We start from the raw sequence: 17420 nt of genomic DNA on the forward strand, positions 1-17420 counted from the left end.
GCTTAGGTTGATCTTAAAAAAAATGCTAAACAAAGGAATTAGCATTTCGTTAATGAAATATTATATGTTTAATTCATATTACATATAATATTTTATTTTTTAGGCAAAGATTTTTTTTATTGATTATCCTTTCATCAGTTTATTTTTTACATATGCATATTTTTTTTTGCCCTCACCCACAATTTTTTTTAATTATATATTTTGCATATGCATACAATTTTTTCGGAATATCCAATTTTTTTATATACATTTATTTCTTATCTATTAATATCTATATATTCTTTAATTTTTTTTAATCATCAAAATATGTTTTTCTTATAAAAGTTTTAATGAAAAATCGCTTTATATAATAAATTAAAATATTATATATTGTAGCATTGACGTATAAATGAATATAATAAAATGGTATAACTGTATTTCAAATAGTTGATTTAAATGATTTTTTTATGTTATATATTTTTATAATCTCAAAATGAACAAGATAATATAGTATATTATATTTTTATTTTTTTATTTATTGTTTTCACAATCTTTCAATATATAAAACCTTGGATAATGGAATAGCATAATAATTTTAGTTATTATTTACCCAGAGAAAAAATAGCAAATATGCATAATTAGATTAACCTTCCCTCACGCATAAATAAAACATCATTACATATATATGTAGTTATGATTATACATTAGGTTTTTGTGTCATAAACCCTCATTCTTCTACATAAGTTAATCGAAATGGTAGCTGCTAAAAAGAGATATGTTAAAAAGTTTAACTTCGAAATTGATTTGAATAGTGAAATCGAAAATCAAATTAGGTCAAACGTAATATCAGATAGAGAGCAAATTACAGAAAAATATAAGCAAAAATGGAAAAAAAAAATAAGAAGACGCATTAAAATGGAAGATAAAATTTCAAATTTTGTTTTCCCAAATTCAAAAAAGGAAAAACAATTGAGACTAAACTATATAAATAAATTTATTAAAAAAAAAAAATTAATCCGAAAATATTTGAAAGAAATAAAGGAAAAGGTTAAAAAAATGAAGAATATTATAAATGATGAAGCCGTGAAGCAGTAAACAGTTGCAATAAAATATCATATAATGGCCTATATTCATGGTTCATATTTATTTAGTACTTTGTGTCTGATAAATAAAATGCCTTTACTTGCTTCGCTAATATTATAATATTGCTATATAAAGAGTAGTGCCATTACAGTATGAGCATTATATATATCACTTTCTTATGGAATATATCGAGCCCCAATATACATATATATGCTATTTGAATAATATTACATACTGTTAAATTGAAGTGTATTTATTTTTTTTATTTTTAGTATAATTATAAATATTCTTCAATACCAAATTTTAAACAATACAATTTTTTTTTCTAATCATTTTTTATAATTTTTTTCTCATTTTTATTTATTAAAACTTTTTTTGTGCTATATAACAATTCATAATTTTAGAGTAAAACTTGTTTTTAAATCATAGACTAATTGTTTTGTTTTGAAAATAAACACACATATGAAATTAAAAAAATATATTTATTTGTCGAACTAAAGCATTTTATTTACTCCGTCTTTTATAATTTATTGTCCTTTTTATTATTTTTACTCTTTAATTTCCTTCTCGCTGTTTGTGTTGTTATATTTATATAGGGCAATACGCGTAATTTGATACATAGCTGTTATACTCATAAATATGTTAACTATTAAAAAAATGAAAAATATATGAACAGGTATAATTTTGAGTATTGGAACGCCATCATAATATATAATAAATATATGAGTGTATGTAATGTAGCTTAAAGGGTATTGTCTATAGAATTTAAGACAAATATTTTCATATTGTTTCTAAATTGCCTTACTTGTAAGTAAATTCATATTCCTTGGTTTAATGACGTATGCAAATCTGCTAAATAACAATCCAGTTAATCCTATGGCTGAAAATTTTAGACAAAAAGATTAATAACTTATTGCATAAATAATAATTTTAATATATAAATTGATAATATAAAACACGTAAGAGGGATAAAATTATTTTTAAATTACCAAATTGTTGTGGAAGAGATAAAAGTTTAGGATCTCTATTTATATCAACAATGTTTGCTAGAGATATTGACCATTTAAAGGTTGGTGCCCAAAAATGAATAGATAAGAGGCCTGTGTCTGACACTATAATATAAAGTTATGCATATAATACATATGAATATGTTTTTAATATACCTATAATATATATGTATACCCACACATTTATTTCTTACCGAATGCCTTTTTTATATTATTGTTAATGTTGCATCCTGCAATATGATTTTTTATTTTGGGGACAATATTTGGATAAAAAACTTTTCTAATTATATTCATTGTATGAAAAGAAGTATAAACTAAAATTAATGAAACTGCTGGGTTGTACTTAAGTATATTCTCTGTCTATTTATAAAATATTGTAATATAAATAAAGCATTGAGAATAATTATATTCTTAATTATGTAGTTGTTTTTCTTTAGTATTAGTAACACTCAATTTTATGGCATAATAATAATATATATATGAAGCATATTTGGCATTCATTCTTTCATATCATATTTTCCATGCCAAAAATTTTTTATGTATTATAAAAATTAATGTTTTGTGTAAATTTTATTTTACATTCTTAATATAAAATGGGCAATTAATTTATTTTTTTTCGCATATTATGTCCAAGATTATTTTATGAAATATATAAAAAACGATATATATTTAAATGATACTAGTAAGTACTATTTATACGTAAATTTTGAAGTTATTGTGTATCACCAAAAAAATAAAAAAAAACAAAATTATACCGAAACAATAATATATATTATTATTAGGTTTATTAAATAAATATATATATATGTTAAAAAGGTAAATGAATATAGGCATAATATAAATACACACATATATATTATAAGCATAGGGATATTACCTAATTGATCATATGGATTTTGTTATATTTTATAAAAGTGATAAGAACAAATTTGCTTAGAAAAAAATATATAAAAATGGAATAAATAACTGATTATTCCTTCAACCAATTAACCAGCAAATTACTTTGAAAAAACGATAGGAAAATTTTTCATAAAATTATGCTCCAAAATAGAGAAAATAAAATTTCCATATTTTACTTTATCTCATTATCGATGTATAAATAACACGAAAGAAACAAACATAAAACCAAACTAATATGAAATAATTGTTTTTAGCATAAGCTCTTAGAAATGCTACACGAGGGTTCCTATATCTATATATAAGAACAAATATATATAAAAATAAGTTGTTTAATTTATATAAAAAAAATAATAATCGCTAAATTTTTACACTTATATAAAAATTCGTCAACGAAATAATACAAAAAATATATAACTAAACTTCTAAGAATGTATTATTTGTTTAAACTATTGTAAAATATTTTTAATTTTATTTTCTATGGACAAGTTTATATGTCCGCAAGTAAGTAAAAGTGGGATACTTCCTCATGTTTACACGTGTGTGTGTACATATATCCATATATATACGCATACGTAACTACAGTATTTCCTATAATTCCAAAATTTGAATTTAGCATATTGCTAAAATTGTCAAAATAAAATAAAATAAAATTTTTTCCCTCCGTAGCGTTTTATGTAGAATAAAAAAAATAAAAAAGAAAAAAAATAATACGACATTCTAAAATATATTTTTTGTCTTTTTATAATATTTTTTTTTATATTGAGAAAAAAACTTTTTATGCAAAACCACATTTGTAAATATAAAAAATTTATAACTAGAGACTATAATTTTTTAAATTATTGAATTTATGTGAATAAATACATTCCCTTTCCTTTAATGAATATAGGCATATTGTCCATATATTCATATATATAATATAATTCTTTGAGGCATGGGAAAATTCCAATGTGTGTATATGCTAAACGTTTTTTTAAAAAAATTGTAAATTTAAATCTATTATACTTCCAAAAATTGTTTGATATTTTCAAAATAAAAAAGAGAACTTATCAAAACCTCAAAATACAAGAGAAAAAATGAAAAGAAAAATATATAACAAAGAAAAACACCTATGATAAGAATAAAAAATATGGATACTAATAAAGCTTGTCTTTTTCCTTTTCGTTTTTTTACAAGTTTTAAATAGAATATGAAATGTTTAAATTAAAAAACAAAAGAAATACATATATTGATATATATTTTTGTCCACTATATACATCCATTAATCTATTATACTATAAATATTTTTGAAAAAAAACTAAGAGAATAAATCCCTGCAAATAATAGGGCCTTTTAAGCATACATATTTGAATGAATACAGATACGAAAAAATGGATGAAGAAAATGAGAAGAATATGAAAAAAATAACAACGGGATTAATAAATAGGAAGTAGGTTTTTGCTTATTTTGTAATAAAACACATGAGAAGAAATCTATATATCTATCTACATATATATGTGTGTACATACTAATATATAATTATCGACCAAAATATTCCATAATTATCCATTATATATAAAAATAATAATTAAGCGTTATTGAATCGTAATAATTGTATAATATTGTATGGATTGGTCATATATTGTGGTTCTCTTTTTCTTGCAGATTTTTTTTATTTCCTCAATTTTCGAACAAAAAAAACGAGATAGAATACAATGTTTTAAGGGATTATAATGCGAAAGAATATATATATATCCACTTTGTAGTATCTCTTTTAGTCATTGTGATAGAATTCATTAGTTTTTCTTTTAGTAAGACCAATGAGAAATAACATAACTGATAAATGTGTAAAATGTATTTAAAATACACGCATTTGTATTTATTATATACGCTACACATATATACATATAAAATTATATATTTTCCGTTTTAATTTTAGATTTAAGTAAAAAGGATGCAACTGTGATGGAAATATTTGTTTTCATTTTTTCTGTTTTGAACTGCATAATGCATATTGTTGTTATTATAAAGTTTTACTTTTTTTCGCCACGAAATATTTATTCGAAAAGTCTCTTTATCGGATACATTATTATGGTAAGTTACCAATATTAATGGAAATTAAGAATTTTAAAAAGATGTCATTTATTTATTGGTTATCCATATATCTATTCAATTTTTATTATTTTTTTAACCTCATTTAACAGAATCAAATATTTCAATTTTTGTCTCTATACTTTTTTACGAAAAAAAATAAAGAATTTAAAGATGGATCAACACAAATTGTTGCTTATAATAACAAATTAAGCTTATACATTCATTTTTTCATAGATTCAGTTTGTATAATATGTCTTCCAACTCTAAAGTAGATAAATAAAGAACCGATATAAAATAAATGCATTTTATACTAGCTAATGCTCATTTTAAAGAAACCACCATTTGTTCATGTTTTTTTCTAATTGTACATTTTGCGTATTCCTTTTTCAGGTACATAGTAAGTGTCCTATTTATGATATTGTACGCAAGTGGTACTACCATACTAATTCTGCTAACAAATTTTAAAAAGGAAGAAAATCCATCAGAATTTATTAGTATGTATATTTTAAGCGTAGTGCTACTAATGTTCATTTTTTTAAGATATCTAGCAGAAAAAAGGAACCGAATATTATTATATATTATTAATGAGTTTTTATTAAATAATTACAAAACAGACATCGATACAAAAACGCAGTGTATTAATGAAAATGAATCTATATCTGTGAACATAGATAAAGGAAATGATAAAACATGTAACAAATCCAAGACGTTATTTTCTGAAAAAAGTATGATTTTTAAGGATTTTACTATAAATGCTTGTTATAAAGATTTTTGTTCAGTTTCTTATTTTTTAAAAAAAATATCAATTAGTAATAATGATATTTTGAAAATAGAAAAAAATAAAGAAAATACAGGTGGACAAAAAACATTTGATGAAATTAAAAAACGCTTGAATGAATCAGACATTTTGCAAATTGCTTATGAAGCAGATGTATTAAAAAATATTAAAAAAATAAATTCAGATGAAATAGGTAGAAATTGGGATTATTCGTTTATAGATTCTGAGTATGGAAAATCAACATTAGTTATATTAGAAGTAGGATATCATTTAATTAGTCCATATATAGAAAATAATGAAAATAAAAAACATAAATTAAAATTATTTTTGTTATTAATAAATAGTATGTATTTTCCTAATCCATATCATAATGCTAACCATGGGGCAACTGTCTGTCATTTATCCAAATGTTTAGCTCATATTACAGATTTCGATAAGCATTTAAATAATACATATATGATATGCTATTTGATAGCTTCTATAGCTCATGATGTAGGACATCCAGGAAAAACAAATGCATATTTATCCGAAACAAATCATATATTATCAATAAGATATAATGATATGAGTATTTTAGAAAATTATCATTGTAGTATTACTTTTTCGATTCTACAACTTATAGGTTTTGATTTTTTAATTAATAATGAAGATACAAAATTAGTTGATAAAAATAATTATGCTAATATGAGAAAATTTATTATCGAATTAATTATATCAACTGATATGAAACTCCATTTTGAATATCTAGATATATTTAAAAAAAGAAAAAGAAGTGAAAATTTTGATGTTGCAGATCGAGATGCGATTAATATGGGAACAATTAATATCAAATTGGCTGATATAGGGCATACTTGTTTAAAATGGAGGGACCATGCTAAATGGACAATGCTTGTAAGTGAGGAATTCTTTTCACAAAAGAAGGTAGAGGAGTTATACAGGCAAAACAAAGACACAGGTAAGTCTTGTTTTTGGAGATACACATTTGTAGAGAGTGCCATCATATATTATAATACATTATATGTCGTATTATTTTTTTTCATTTAACAGACCCAAATAATTTCAACGGAATCCTAAATGACACTTCTATTGATGATTCTATGATATTCAACTATGAAAATATTTACATTAATTATTCTAACAATATAAATAATATAAATGAGTACCATTTTAGTTACATTAAACTAAATTTTATACATAACCATGATTTTGTAAAAAGTATACCAAGCTCCCAAGTTTATTTTTTTGAAATTATTGTCATGCCATTAATACAAGAACTTCAATCTATAGAACAAGCAGATAAAGAAATTACTCATAAGGTTCTACACAATTTAAATGTAAATTTAAAAACATGGAAATTACTAGAAAAAAATATCAACTTATTTTATAACACAGACAAAATGAAAGGAACAGATTATTACAAGAATTTAGAAAAACAACAATTGCTAAGAGGTATCAGGTTGTTAGATATTGGTGAAGAAGATGTTATGTCATTAACGGAAAATGTTTTTAATGAAAAAAGTATGGAAAAAACCGGTGAAAATAAAAAAAAAGAAAAGAAAAAGAAGCGATAATTTGATTATAATATCTTTGTACAAATTCTTTTATTTATTCATAAGAAAAATACTCAAAATATAAGAAAAGAGATACCAGGAAAGGGGAATTATTCTACTTTTTATTTTTTTTTTGACTGTCTACATATGTATGTTAGCGAAGTGTATTACAAATAATAATAAAATAGTAAAAGATAAATAAAAATAGCTAAATGGTAAAAATATAAAATTGAAAAATTAAGTACATACCACTTCAGCTTATTTTACGAAATAATGTGGCTCTATGTGTTGTCAATATTTATAACTGAAGATTATTTTTGTTATTTTGACGATTTTTAGCATGTGACTGTTTTTATGACAGGCAAACATGTATTGTATACGCCCACGAATGTATATCCATCACAGGCACACTCAAAATTTCATTTCCTCTCCCCCTTTGTTAATGTTAAAAGAGGAAATTAAGCATCCGTTAATATTAATTTTAATTTATTTTATTTATTATTTTTTTATTTACCGTCTCAATAATACTGTAGAATATGCTATCAAAGTTTTAATGTTTGTATTTTTTTATATAATTTGTTTCTTCCTTTTTTTTTGAATAAATATTACTGATATCTTTATTTGATTATACTAAAAATATAGACAAAACATACGTATTTGTATACACATGCATAAAATGTTTGTATATATGTCGTTTTATTATTCTTTATTTTATAATAATATTTTTATATACCTTATAAAACAAAATATGTTTCCGTAAATATATAGTAATATAGATATTTTTGCATGTCTATATACATGCATACATACGTATATCAAATCGTGATAAGTATGTAAAATATAAAATAATTAAATTATATAAAAAATAAAAAACTTTTGTGAATATTAACAAGCGACAATAGCATGCCATACTTTAGCATTTTAAATGTTTTTAATTAAAGCAAACGAGTTTTTATTTATGTGGATAAACAAGTATGTACAAAATAAATGCATATACTATAGTGACGAAAAAAAAAAACAAATGTATATAAGTTAGAAAAGAACAAAATATTTTTTAACATTTTAATTATTCATTTCTTTATTCTCATTCATATGCTTCATATAATCCTCTTTAATCATCTTCATTCTTTCGTTATAATATATTCTATCATTTTCATCTAAAAATTCGTCATTTTTTTCTTTTAATTTTTTTAAAATAAATTCTTCTCTTTCACTTTTGTTCCTCAACTTCCTCCAGTCAAAGTAACTTATGTGTATAACATTATATCCTACAAAATGAAAAAAAAAATTAATAATATGCATTTAATTATATATATATGAAAAATATATACGTGTGTATGCACTATTTCCATGTTTCGAGTTTTAGTACCTAATTTTGTAAGAATTCTATGTTTAAGTTTTGTGTAAGTTGTATATCTATTACTATTGGCATAAAAATGTGAAGGCCCATCGACCTCTATTGCTATTGGGCGATTGTCAGCAAAAATAAAATCATCATCATTTTTTGAATTTTCATCAGTTTTTATATTGTTTTCATTATTTGTTTTTAAGGGTCCTGCTAATTTTTCGGTAATTAATTTTATTAATTTTAGTTTTTCTTTTTTTTCCTTTTCAGTTAAATTCTCATCAACATCAAAAATGTTTGGTATGTCCTCATCATTTTCCATAATATTTTCAGACTGTGCATTTGCTTTATTATCAGTATAAGTTGTATCTTTGTCATTTATTTCTTCATTATTATTTATATTATTAACATTATTTGAATAATCTTTATCATTAAACTGTTCATTAGTTATTTGATCACTATTTGGCAACCCTTGATTGCCGCCATTATCAATATTATTGCTTTCATTTGTTTTTTCTGCACATATATTATTTTTATTTATATTGTCTTCCTGATCATTTGGAGTTTGATAGTTTTCTTCTTCCACTTCTCCATCATTGGAATTACTAACATTATTTGATGAAAAATGATTCTTATAGTGTTCAAATTTATTTGATTTGTTTGAAAAAGGGTTTCCAATATTATTTGTTGCAATATATTGTTTTGTTGCCTTTTCAAAATTATTTACTCCATTATTTCTTATGTTTAAATTGTTTGTATTTTTAAAAGTATGATGATTTCTATATTCTATTTGTTTATTCCCTTGTATATAATTCAAGTACCTATTATTTATATACCCTCTATTATTGCAAACACTTCTACACTGCGTAGATTTTGCAAACACATCTTTACTTCTTCTCAAAACCATTATATATATACGCGTATGAAGGGTATATGATATATCTGAGGGATGGAAAATAACCCCCAAATTAAATCATTCAAACAAGTATATAGAAAAAAAAATTATAAATGAAAATTCATATGTTTTTTAATATGTATGCATATACAATTTCCTACTGATATAATATATAACTACCACTTACAACAACAGCGGTTATATTTTTTGTATATATCTTCATATACAACATAAATGTAATTTTTAAAAATGCTGATTGTTACCAATTAAATGTATAAGAGTTAAAAAAAAACTTTGCATTTATAAGAATGCAAAATTAGAAAATTAATATTATAGGTTAAAAATATATATATAATTACAATAATGGATTAAAAATATCAATGAAAAACTTTAAAATGAGAATTAAAAATAAACATGTTAACTATCATTGATGGTATTATTTGCACTTTTTAATTTTAAAACAAATTTGAAAATATTTCACATATAATGTGGATGGGATAAAAAAAATTGTAAAATTATGTTGGCAAAAAATAATGCATACAAAACTTAAGAATTTTCCATTTTCCAAAATTAAATAAGAATTGAAAAAATTTAAAAAGTAAATGCTTCTTAAAATTATACAGCATACACTCTTATTTGAATTTTTATAAAAAATTATGAAAAAGTGAAACTTTATGATTTTCACCATATATCAGCATTTATATGGGACTATCTATTTATTTTTACATATCTATATTTATATAGTGATTATATTTGAATATATGGATAAGAGAATATTGAATGAAAAAATGCAAGAGAAAATATAAACATTTTGTAAAATTGCGAAGTATATCTTTCGAGGATATATTTTGGCTTTACTAAAAGCTACAAGCACATTTTTTTTTTGCATCATTGTATATGTATATATGTATTGTTAATTTTGAGTATTCATTTATTACACCATATTTGTAAGTTATTATTGTTTGATCCATTTCAATGTCTTCTATTCCTTTGTTTGATGCTCACTGCTGTTAAGTAAATGCGTTCATTTGTTTTGGGTTACAGAAATGGACAAAAACCTCCGAATGATTACTCGCAATATAGTTGTGAATGGGGAAATACTTTGGGCTAAGCCAAAAAAATGCATAGAATTTATTTTTGATAAAAAATATGTCACTACGAACATATCTGAAAACAAAGAAATAAAAAATAAAAGTGTAGAAAATATAAAGCTAAAAAATTTTAAAAAGAATAAACATATAATAAAAGATAATAATGAGGATGCATATGTTTTAAATGGTAAAATATTATATGCTCCAAAAAATAAAAAAAAACAAATAAATGAATTACAAATCAAATACCCTCTCAAAAAAGTAAAAAATATAGACAACAATCCAAGCAATGCATATTATAACAAATTAGGTAATAGTATCATAAAAAAAAATAACTTAGCAATTCAAATAAATCAAGCAGATGGAAAATTAAATAGACAAATAGAAAATACTGATAATCATACAAACAAAAAGGAGCAAGTATTAATAAAACTAAACGGAAATGACGATACTAATGTTAAGACGAATTATTTAAATAATAATAATCTCAACTTAAATTCGAACACCACCTTATATAATAATTATCAATACAACAGCTTTTCTGATATTAACACACATTATATGCAAAATAAAAAATCAGTTCATATAAATTTTTTAAGTAAACTTGATAATACAAAAAATTTTGAAAGCAATTTTACACGCATTGCCAATCCTATCAAAAATAGTATGTATAATCAAATTCCTTTATTCAATACCTTAAAGGGAAAAGAAGCTATTGGCAATGATATTGTAAACACCATATGTAATGGGTCTACAAATCTGGGAATGATAACTCGAAATAACTTTAGCATAAATTCTAATGCTAATTCGAACTCTTCACAAGAAAAAAATAATAATAATGATGGCACAAATGATACCAGCCTAAATAATAATAATAGAGACAATAAAAATAATGAGGAAATAAAACAAGACATTTACGAGGTGCTAAATGAGATAAATTGTAGCTCGAATAAAAAAGAAATAGAAGGTTTTTTAAATAATTTTTTTTTATATAAAAGTAAAAAACCATCTAGTATACTAGGAAATTATATAAGCTTTTATTTTTGCAATATATTAAGTGAAGATTTACGAAATTTAAAACATTCATGTTTTGATGGAGTAAAATTATGTGTTAATACTTTTTTAAGTACAATAAAAGAATTAGATGAAAAACAACTATCTAAAATGACAAATACATATTTAGAAGATTATTTTTTAAAAATATTTAAAATTTTAAAAGAACATAATTTAAATTTACATTTTGACAATATAAAAATCGATAACATGAAGTTGTTATATATATATAATATATTAGGCTTAACAAGAAATGATGGAAAAAGAATAAAAAAAGAAAACATTAAAAAATTTTTATATCAATATATATGTGTAGATAATAAAGATCTTGCACTATTAAAAAATACAACTCGAATGAAATTTTTATCAAATATAATTAAAAATGGTGTTACAACACGTATGCATGTGTTAGTTAAACTTTCATATGATGTATCAGCGTATAAAACGCTTACAGAAAATTGCTTTATTAAAACAAATTTTAAAAATATTAATTTAGAGTTAGTATTTGAAAATCAGCTTGAGAACCCATTTTTTTCTTTGCAATCTCCAGATTCTATAGATTTAAAATCCTCTGGATGGTATTTGGTTGATGTTAATCAAATATTGAATGGTAATCTTCCATACGAATGAGTTTGTAACAAAAAAATATAAAAAAAACAAAATCACATAGAAAATGAATTAGGAATGTGAATGAAATGAAGTTGGGCAAATAAAGCATTTACATTTGTATACTAATGTGAAATATTGATAAACTCTTCTTTGCTATGCATTTATAATAGTAATGCTTAGATAAGCGAAAGGGTCTAATCTCAATTATGCTATTTTTCATCTTAACAAACATTTTTTATGTTGCCCTTAAGTTAAGCTAAAAAAGCTATATGCATATATATACATATGAGTATATATAAAATTAGGCACATGTGTGCTTATGTATAGATATATGAGTATATCTTTGTACATGTTTATGTTTATATGAATTTTTACATACCCATTTTTGAATCATTTGCTAGAAACATAATCATAAAAACTAAAATTAAAAATGATTTTTTTTATTTATTCAACAAAGGGAAGTTTCATATAAAACATATCTTCTGCTAATTTATTCATTTCCTCTAATTCAGGGTATGTTTTGTATAAATCTGTTGCATCAGTATAAGTTTTTTGTTCTTCTTCATATTCTCGATCTACCTCTTCCAATTTATTTTTTTTCTTTTGTTTTTCTAAGTCCCTGCAAACGAATATTCAGAAAAAAAAATATATGAAATTGCTTATATGGAAACACAACTTTTATAAATACATAGATAAGGATTATGTGTGTCAGTAAAAGGTGTACAATTAAAATATAGATTTGTTAATACACCACAATGAGGGCATATGCATAATATGCTATGTTGCAAACTTATTTAGAAAAGGGTAAAATCATTAAATTGTTACAATTTTATGATATATTTAGAAATATATACACAACACACAAATGATACCCGGATATTATTTCATGTATACAGCTAATGAAATGGTGTAAATTTTTATATTTATTTTTTCTTACTCTTTTATCATATGGAGAATATGCCTAATTTGGCTGTTTTCGGGATCAAATAAGGAATTTCTAAAATCATCATCTTGATCATTTGAAGGAGCAAATAGTGTTTTTCTCTTTTTCGTAATATGTTCTTTCATTGCTTCGATTTCTTGTTCCGTAAATGGCTTAACATTTTTTGCAGAATTTTCATAAATATTTATAGTTTCGTCGGCTAAGATATATATTAATGGCATTTTACTATTATATTTACATTGTTCTCTTTTTTTTTTTAATATTAAATTTTTTATATAATCAATTGGATATATAATATTATTATACTTTTTTAATAATTCTTGTTTTATTAATTCATCAACTTTTAAGTTTAATATATGATCTTTTTTTATCGGTTTTTGATTGTTTAGAAGTAAATTCATTCTACCTAATTTGTTGTCATGTGCAAATGAATATATATATAATTTATTTTTTAATTTGATTAAATCTTTTAACAAAAAGTTTAATTCATATATATTAAGTTGTTCGACTTTTTCAAATAATTCTTTATTATAATTTCTAATCAATTCTACAGTTAAACTTTCTGGATCTTCAAAAACCAAATCGAAAATTGAGCTAACTAATTCTTCACAATCAGTTTGTAATAATTCTTTATATGAATTTTCATTTGATGAAAAATATTCAAGTACAATTTTTCGATATAATTTATAATCATCTTTACCTAAATATCTTAGTATATATTCTTCACGTATACTTGGATAACGGCTATATGCTTTATTAATACCGGAATAATAATTATCACATATATGCCTCAATGTTTTGAAATTTTTATCAACTTTATTTTTGTTTAAATGATATTCTGTATCTTCATGTAGTTCTGTTCTCATCATATATATGTTATGTTTTTCGAAAAATATTTGCTCAAAATACTGTTGCGACAAGTTTTTTTCTATTTTATTTTTTTTTTTATCCCGCTCGTTATAATTGTTTTTTTGTTCTTCTTCCTCCAAGGAACTATCATCATATATAGGTAAACTATCATAAGGCTCATTATCTAATTGCGCATATGTATCATTGTTTATATTTTCGAAATTCGATTCGGTGTTAAATTGGGGATACACATTTTTTTCTCTCCTTCTTTGGGTTATAAAATCTTTGTCATTTTTAAAATAGGAATGAAATATTTTATTAATTTCACTATTAGACAAGTTAAATGTGTTTCGAATATTTCTCCTTTTTACAGAATCAAATCTGCAAAAAAATATGTCACCAATTTTAAGATTTTCATAATCAATATAACGTTTTTCAATAACTGTTATAATATCTTTTATATCGTGATGCTTAGATGCATTAATGTGATTTACTTGTTTTTCTTCACTATTATCAGAAGCATCAGCTGATTCTTTATCCTTATATCCAATATCAGGATTTAATATTTTTGTAGATAATATAACATAGTTATTAAAAAATCCAAGAACTTTAGAAGGATATCTTAATTTTTCATTATATTCTGTAATAATATTATTTTTACTAGATATTTTTTTTAAGAGCTCATATATGTTATGATCTATAATATCAGAATTTTTCATACTTCCTTCATATAAATTTTGATCAAGGGTTTTATTTATTATTCTAACATAAATAACATTTTCTTTTTTATATATATAATCATCTACATTTATATATTTTAATGCATCTGCATCACTGCAGCCATAGTAACATTCTTTGAACTTTTTAAAATTTTCCATATATTCTTTTTTAGTATATGGTGGCATATTATTTTTGTTTGTACTCGCTATATTTCCGTCGTCATGATATTCCCTTTGTGTTGTTTTATTATAATTACTAGTTTTATCTTCTGTATTTTTATAATTTTGTGTGCCAAAATTTGTTCGTTTTAAAAATTCATTATTTATAACCTTATTTTTTAGATAATCAAAATTTCGAAGCATATTTTTAGTATTTATTATATTATGAGATTTAATTTTTACCATAATATCATTTTTTTTATTGTCAAAGATTTTTACTATTATGTTATTTCCATCGTTACAAAAATCAGATATTTCTCCTTTAAAATAATTATTTTCGAATAAATTTTCTATAATTATATTATGCTGTAGTGCTTGTATTTTATTCTCTAATTCCTCTTCAGGATATTTTTTTAATGATAAAAAAACATATTCTAATTTTTTATTTGTGTCTATAATATATGCACTTAATTTTTTATCACTCAATTGACCTTCTTTAGAATTTAATAAATTTGAATATTCTGGATCATTGCTATTTTCTTCATATAATAAATATCCTTTTATACAATCATTTATTAAAACTATATAATATTTATTTCTTACATTTTTTAAAATTTTTATAAAAATTCTTTGTTCTATATTTTTTAGTTCGTTTAGCTTGTCATATATTTTTTCCTTTCTCTTTCTCATTTCGTTGGTGTACAATTCTCCGATTATTTTATTCGCGCTATTTACTTCTTTAATTAAAACAACACAATCATCGGTTTTGTTTGAATTATCTTTATTTATTTCATCTTTCTCTGTTTCTTTACTTTTTTTTTTAATAAGCTTTGAATACAATTTATTGTCTATCAAATTTTTATTTAATAAATAATCATATAAAAGTTCATTTTCTAGTAAATAGTTATTTTCCCTTTTTATAATTACAGTATCTTCATTATCAGTTTTTAATTTAACATATATATTATTATCTTTTATATCATATATTTTCCCTATTTTTAATTCCCCTACATGTATATCTTTTATATTGTTTAACTTGTTTTTTATTTTTGTTGCATATCTGTTTGCTCTAAAAAATTCATTACTAAACATATTTTTACTACTATTATAATTTCTAAGGTTAACAAAAAAATACGGTTTTTTATTTACTCTTTTGTATCCATTGCTATAATTTAGGGAAATCACAAAAAAAACAAAAACACAAATATAAATCATATTCACCATTTTGGCATAAATGACAATACTTTTTTTTCCACAGTGTATGGATTCATACACATATGTATAGCCCCTACTTACATATAGCAATATCAGTAATTTCTGATTGAAGTATATCCATTTTTTTACATTTATTTTTATATATTAATATCCTTTTTATCGATTTCATGGTACTATATACACATATATTCATTTTAAAACAAAACAAAAACAATTACACAAAAAAGTTACTAACGAGTAAAAACTAAAGCATCGTATTTTGCTTCTTCATATTTTTCTGGATCACAAATAATATTTGGATTTACAATATTCCCTTTTTAGGTCTCCCTGAATAAACATAAATATGATTTATCTCTAAAGATTCGCTATCAGCTTTTTTAATACACTTTTTTATTTAATAGTGCAAATAATCTTAATTTAATTTCTATTTTTACCATGTAATATATCCTGCCACTATATGTATTTACTTATATATGAATATAACTTAAAATGAAGTTTGTTTCTACATTTAATTCTCCATATATAAGTGAACACCCTCAAAAAATATATATATTATCTATATATCCAATTTTTACTTTCAACTTTTTTGTATCTTTTTAATGTCATTACAAATTGATCTCACTTTTTTGTAATTCTAATTATGGGCCAAAGATTACCATATACTTTTAATCATTTATTTTTTTGTAAAAATAAATTAATACTTTTCATTTAATTTGCTATTTTAAAAAATAATAATAAAATCCTTTATTTACATTATGCATATGCAATCAGGGAAATTTTTTTTCGGAGAAAATTATTCCCTTTATTTTCAAAATATAAATTGAAAAAAAAATTGATGAAAAGTATATATAAATTTAAATAGGATAAAATTTATTATATTTAAAAAAGTATATTCTAAAGTTTAAGAACCAAATAGCATACTATTTTAATGTTTCTTTTGGGTGTACATATGCAAATTTAAATGACCTAACTTATACGATCTTATACCTAGTTTGTCTACCTTTTTCAGTTGCCAATTTAATTAATTAATTTTTTTAAACCCTTTAATTGATAAATATATATATATATATATATATATATATATAACTATATTCATTGATACTCTTGTTTAATCTTAAATATGTATAATAAGAATAACCCTTCATCGCCAAATTCACATATTTGTGTAACCTAGT

At 22.5% G+C, this 17420-nt stretch overlaps 6 protein-coding genes across 6 annotated transcripts; 3 read left to right on the forward strand and 3 right to left on the reverse strand.

The window, feature by feature from the left end:
• Window positions 1-732: 732 nt before the first annotated feature.
• PVVCY_1303600 (conserved Plasmodium protein, unknown function) lies at window positions 733-1074 on the forward strand (the record flags this gene model as incomplete). Its single annotated transcript, XM_008624033.1, has 1 exon — window positions 733-1074. The coding sequence occupies one exon, from the start codon at window positions 733-735 to the stop codon at window positions 1072-1074; it is 342 nt and encodes a 113-aa protein (XP_008622255.1).
• A 536-nt stretch (window positions 1075-1610) lies between these two features.
• PVVCY_1303610 (mitochondrial pyruvate carrier protein 2, putative) lies at window positions 1611-2363 on the reverse strand (the record flags this gene model as incomplete). The annotated part of the gene is made up of 4 exons (XM_008624034.1): window positions 1611-1708; window positions 1868-1942; window positions 2052-2174; window positions 2264-2363. The coding sequence occupies 4 exons, from the start codon at window positions 2361-2363 to the stop codon at window positions 1611-1613; spliced, it is 396 nt and encodes a 131-aa protein (XP_008622256.1).
• A 1973-nt stretch (window positions 2364-4336) lies between these two features.
• On the forward strand, window positions 4337-7388 carry PVVCY_1303620 (phosphodiesterase delta, putative; the record flags this gene model as incomplete). The annotated part of the gene is made up of 6 exons (XM_008624035.1): window positions 4337-4395; window positions 4611-4756; window positions 4885-5039; window positions 5150-5307; window positions 5430-6772; window positions 6865-7388. 6 exons carry the CDS (start codon window positions 4337-4339, stop codon window positions 7386-7388), a joined length of 2385 nt encoding a protein of 794 aa, XP_008622257.1.
• A 1041-nt stretch (window positions 7389-8429) lies between these two features.
• Window positions 8430-9619, reverse strand: PVVCY_1303630 (RAP protein, putative; the record flags this gene model as incomplete). Its single annotated transcript, XM_008624036.1, has 2 exons — window positions 8430-8635; window positions 8737-9619. 2 exons carry the CDS (start codon window positions 9617-9619, stop codon window positions 8430-8432), a joined length of 1089 nt encoding a protein of 362 aa, XP_008622258.1.
• A 1034-nt stretch (window positions 9620-10653) lies between these two features.
• PVVCY_1303640 (conserved Plasmodium protein, unknown function) lies at window positions 10654-12381 on the forward strand (the record flags this gene model as incomplete). The annotated part of the gene is made up of 1 exon (XM_008624037.1): window positions 10654-12381. The coding sequence occupies one exon, from the start codon at window positions 10654-10656 to the stop codon at window positions 12379-12381; it is 1728 nt and encodes a 575-aa protein (XP_008622259.1).
• Window positions 12382-12804: 423 nt separating this feature from the next.
• On the reverse strand, window positions 12805-16254 carry PVVCY_1303650 (conserved Plasmodium protein, unknown function; the record flags this gene model as incomplete). Its single annotated transcript, XM_008624038.2, has 2 exons — window positions 12805-12979; window positions 13298-16254. 2 exons carry the CDS (start codon window positions 16252-16254, stop codon window positions 12805-12807), a joined length of 3132 nt encoding a protein of 1043 aa, XP_008622260.2.
• Window positions 16255-17420: the final 1166 nt, after the last annotated feature.

This window comes from Plasmodium vinckei (genome assembly GCF_900681995.1).
Source record: "Plasmodium vinckei vinckei genome assembly, chromosome: PVVCY_13".
Taxonomy (NCBI): Eukaryota; Apicomplexa; class Aconoidasida; order Haemosporida; family Plasmodiidae; genus Plasmodium; species Plasmodium vinckei.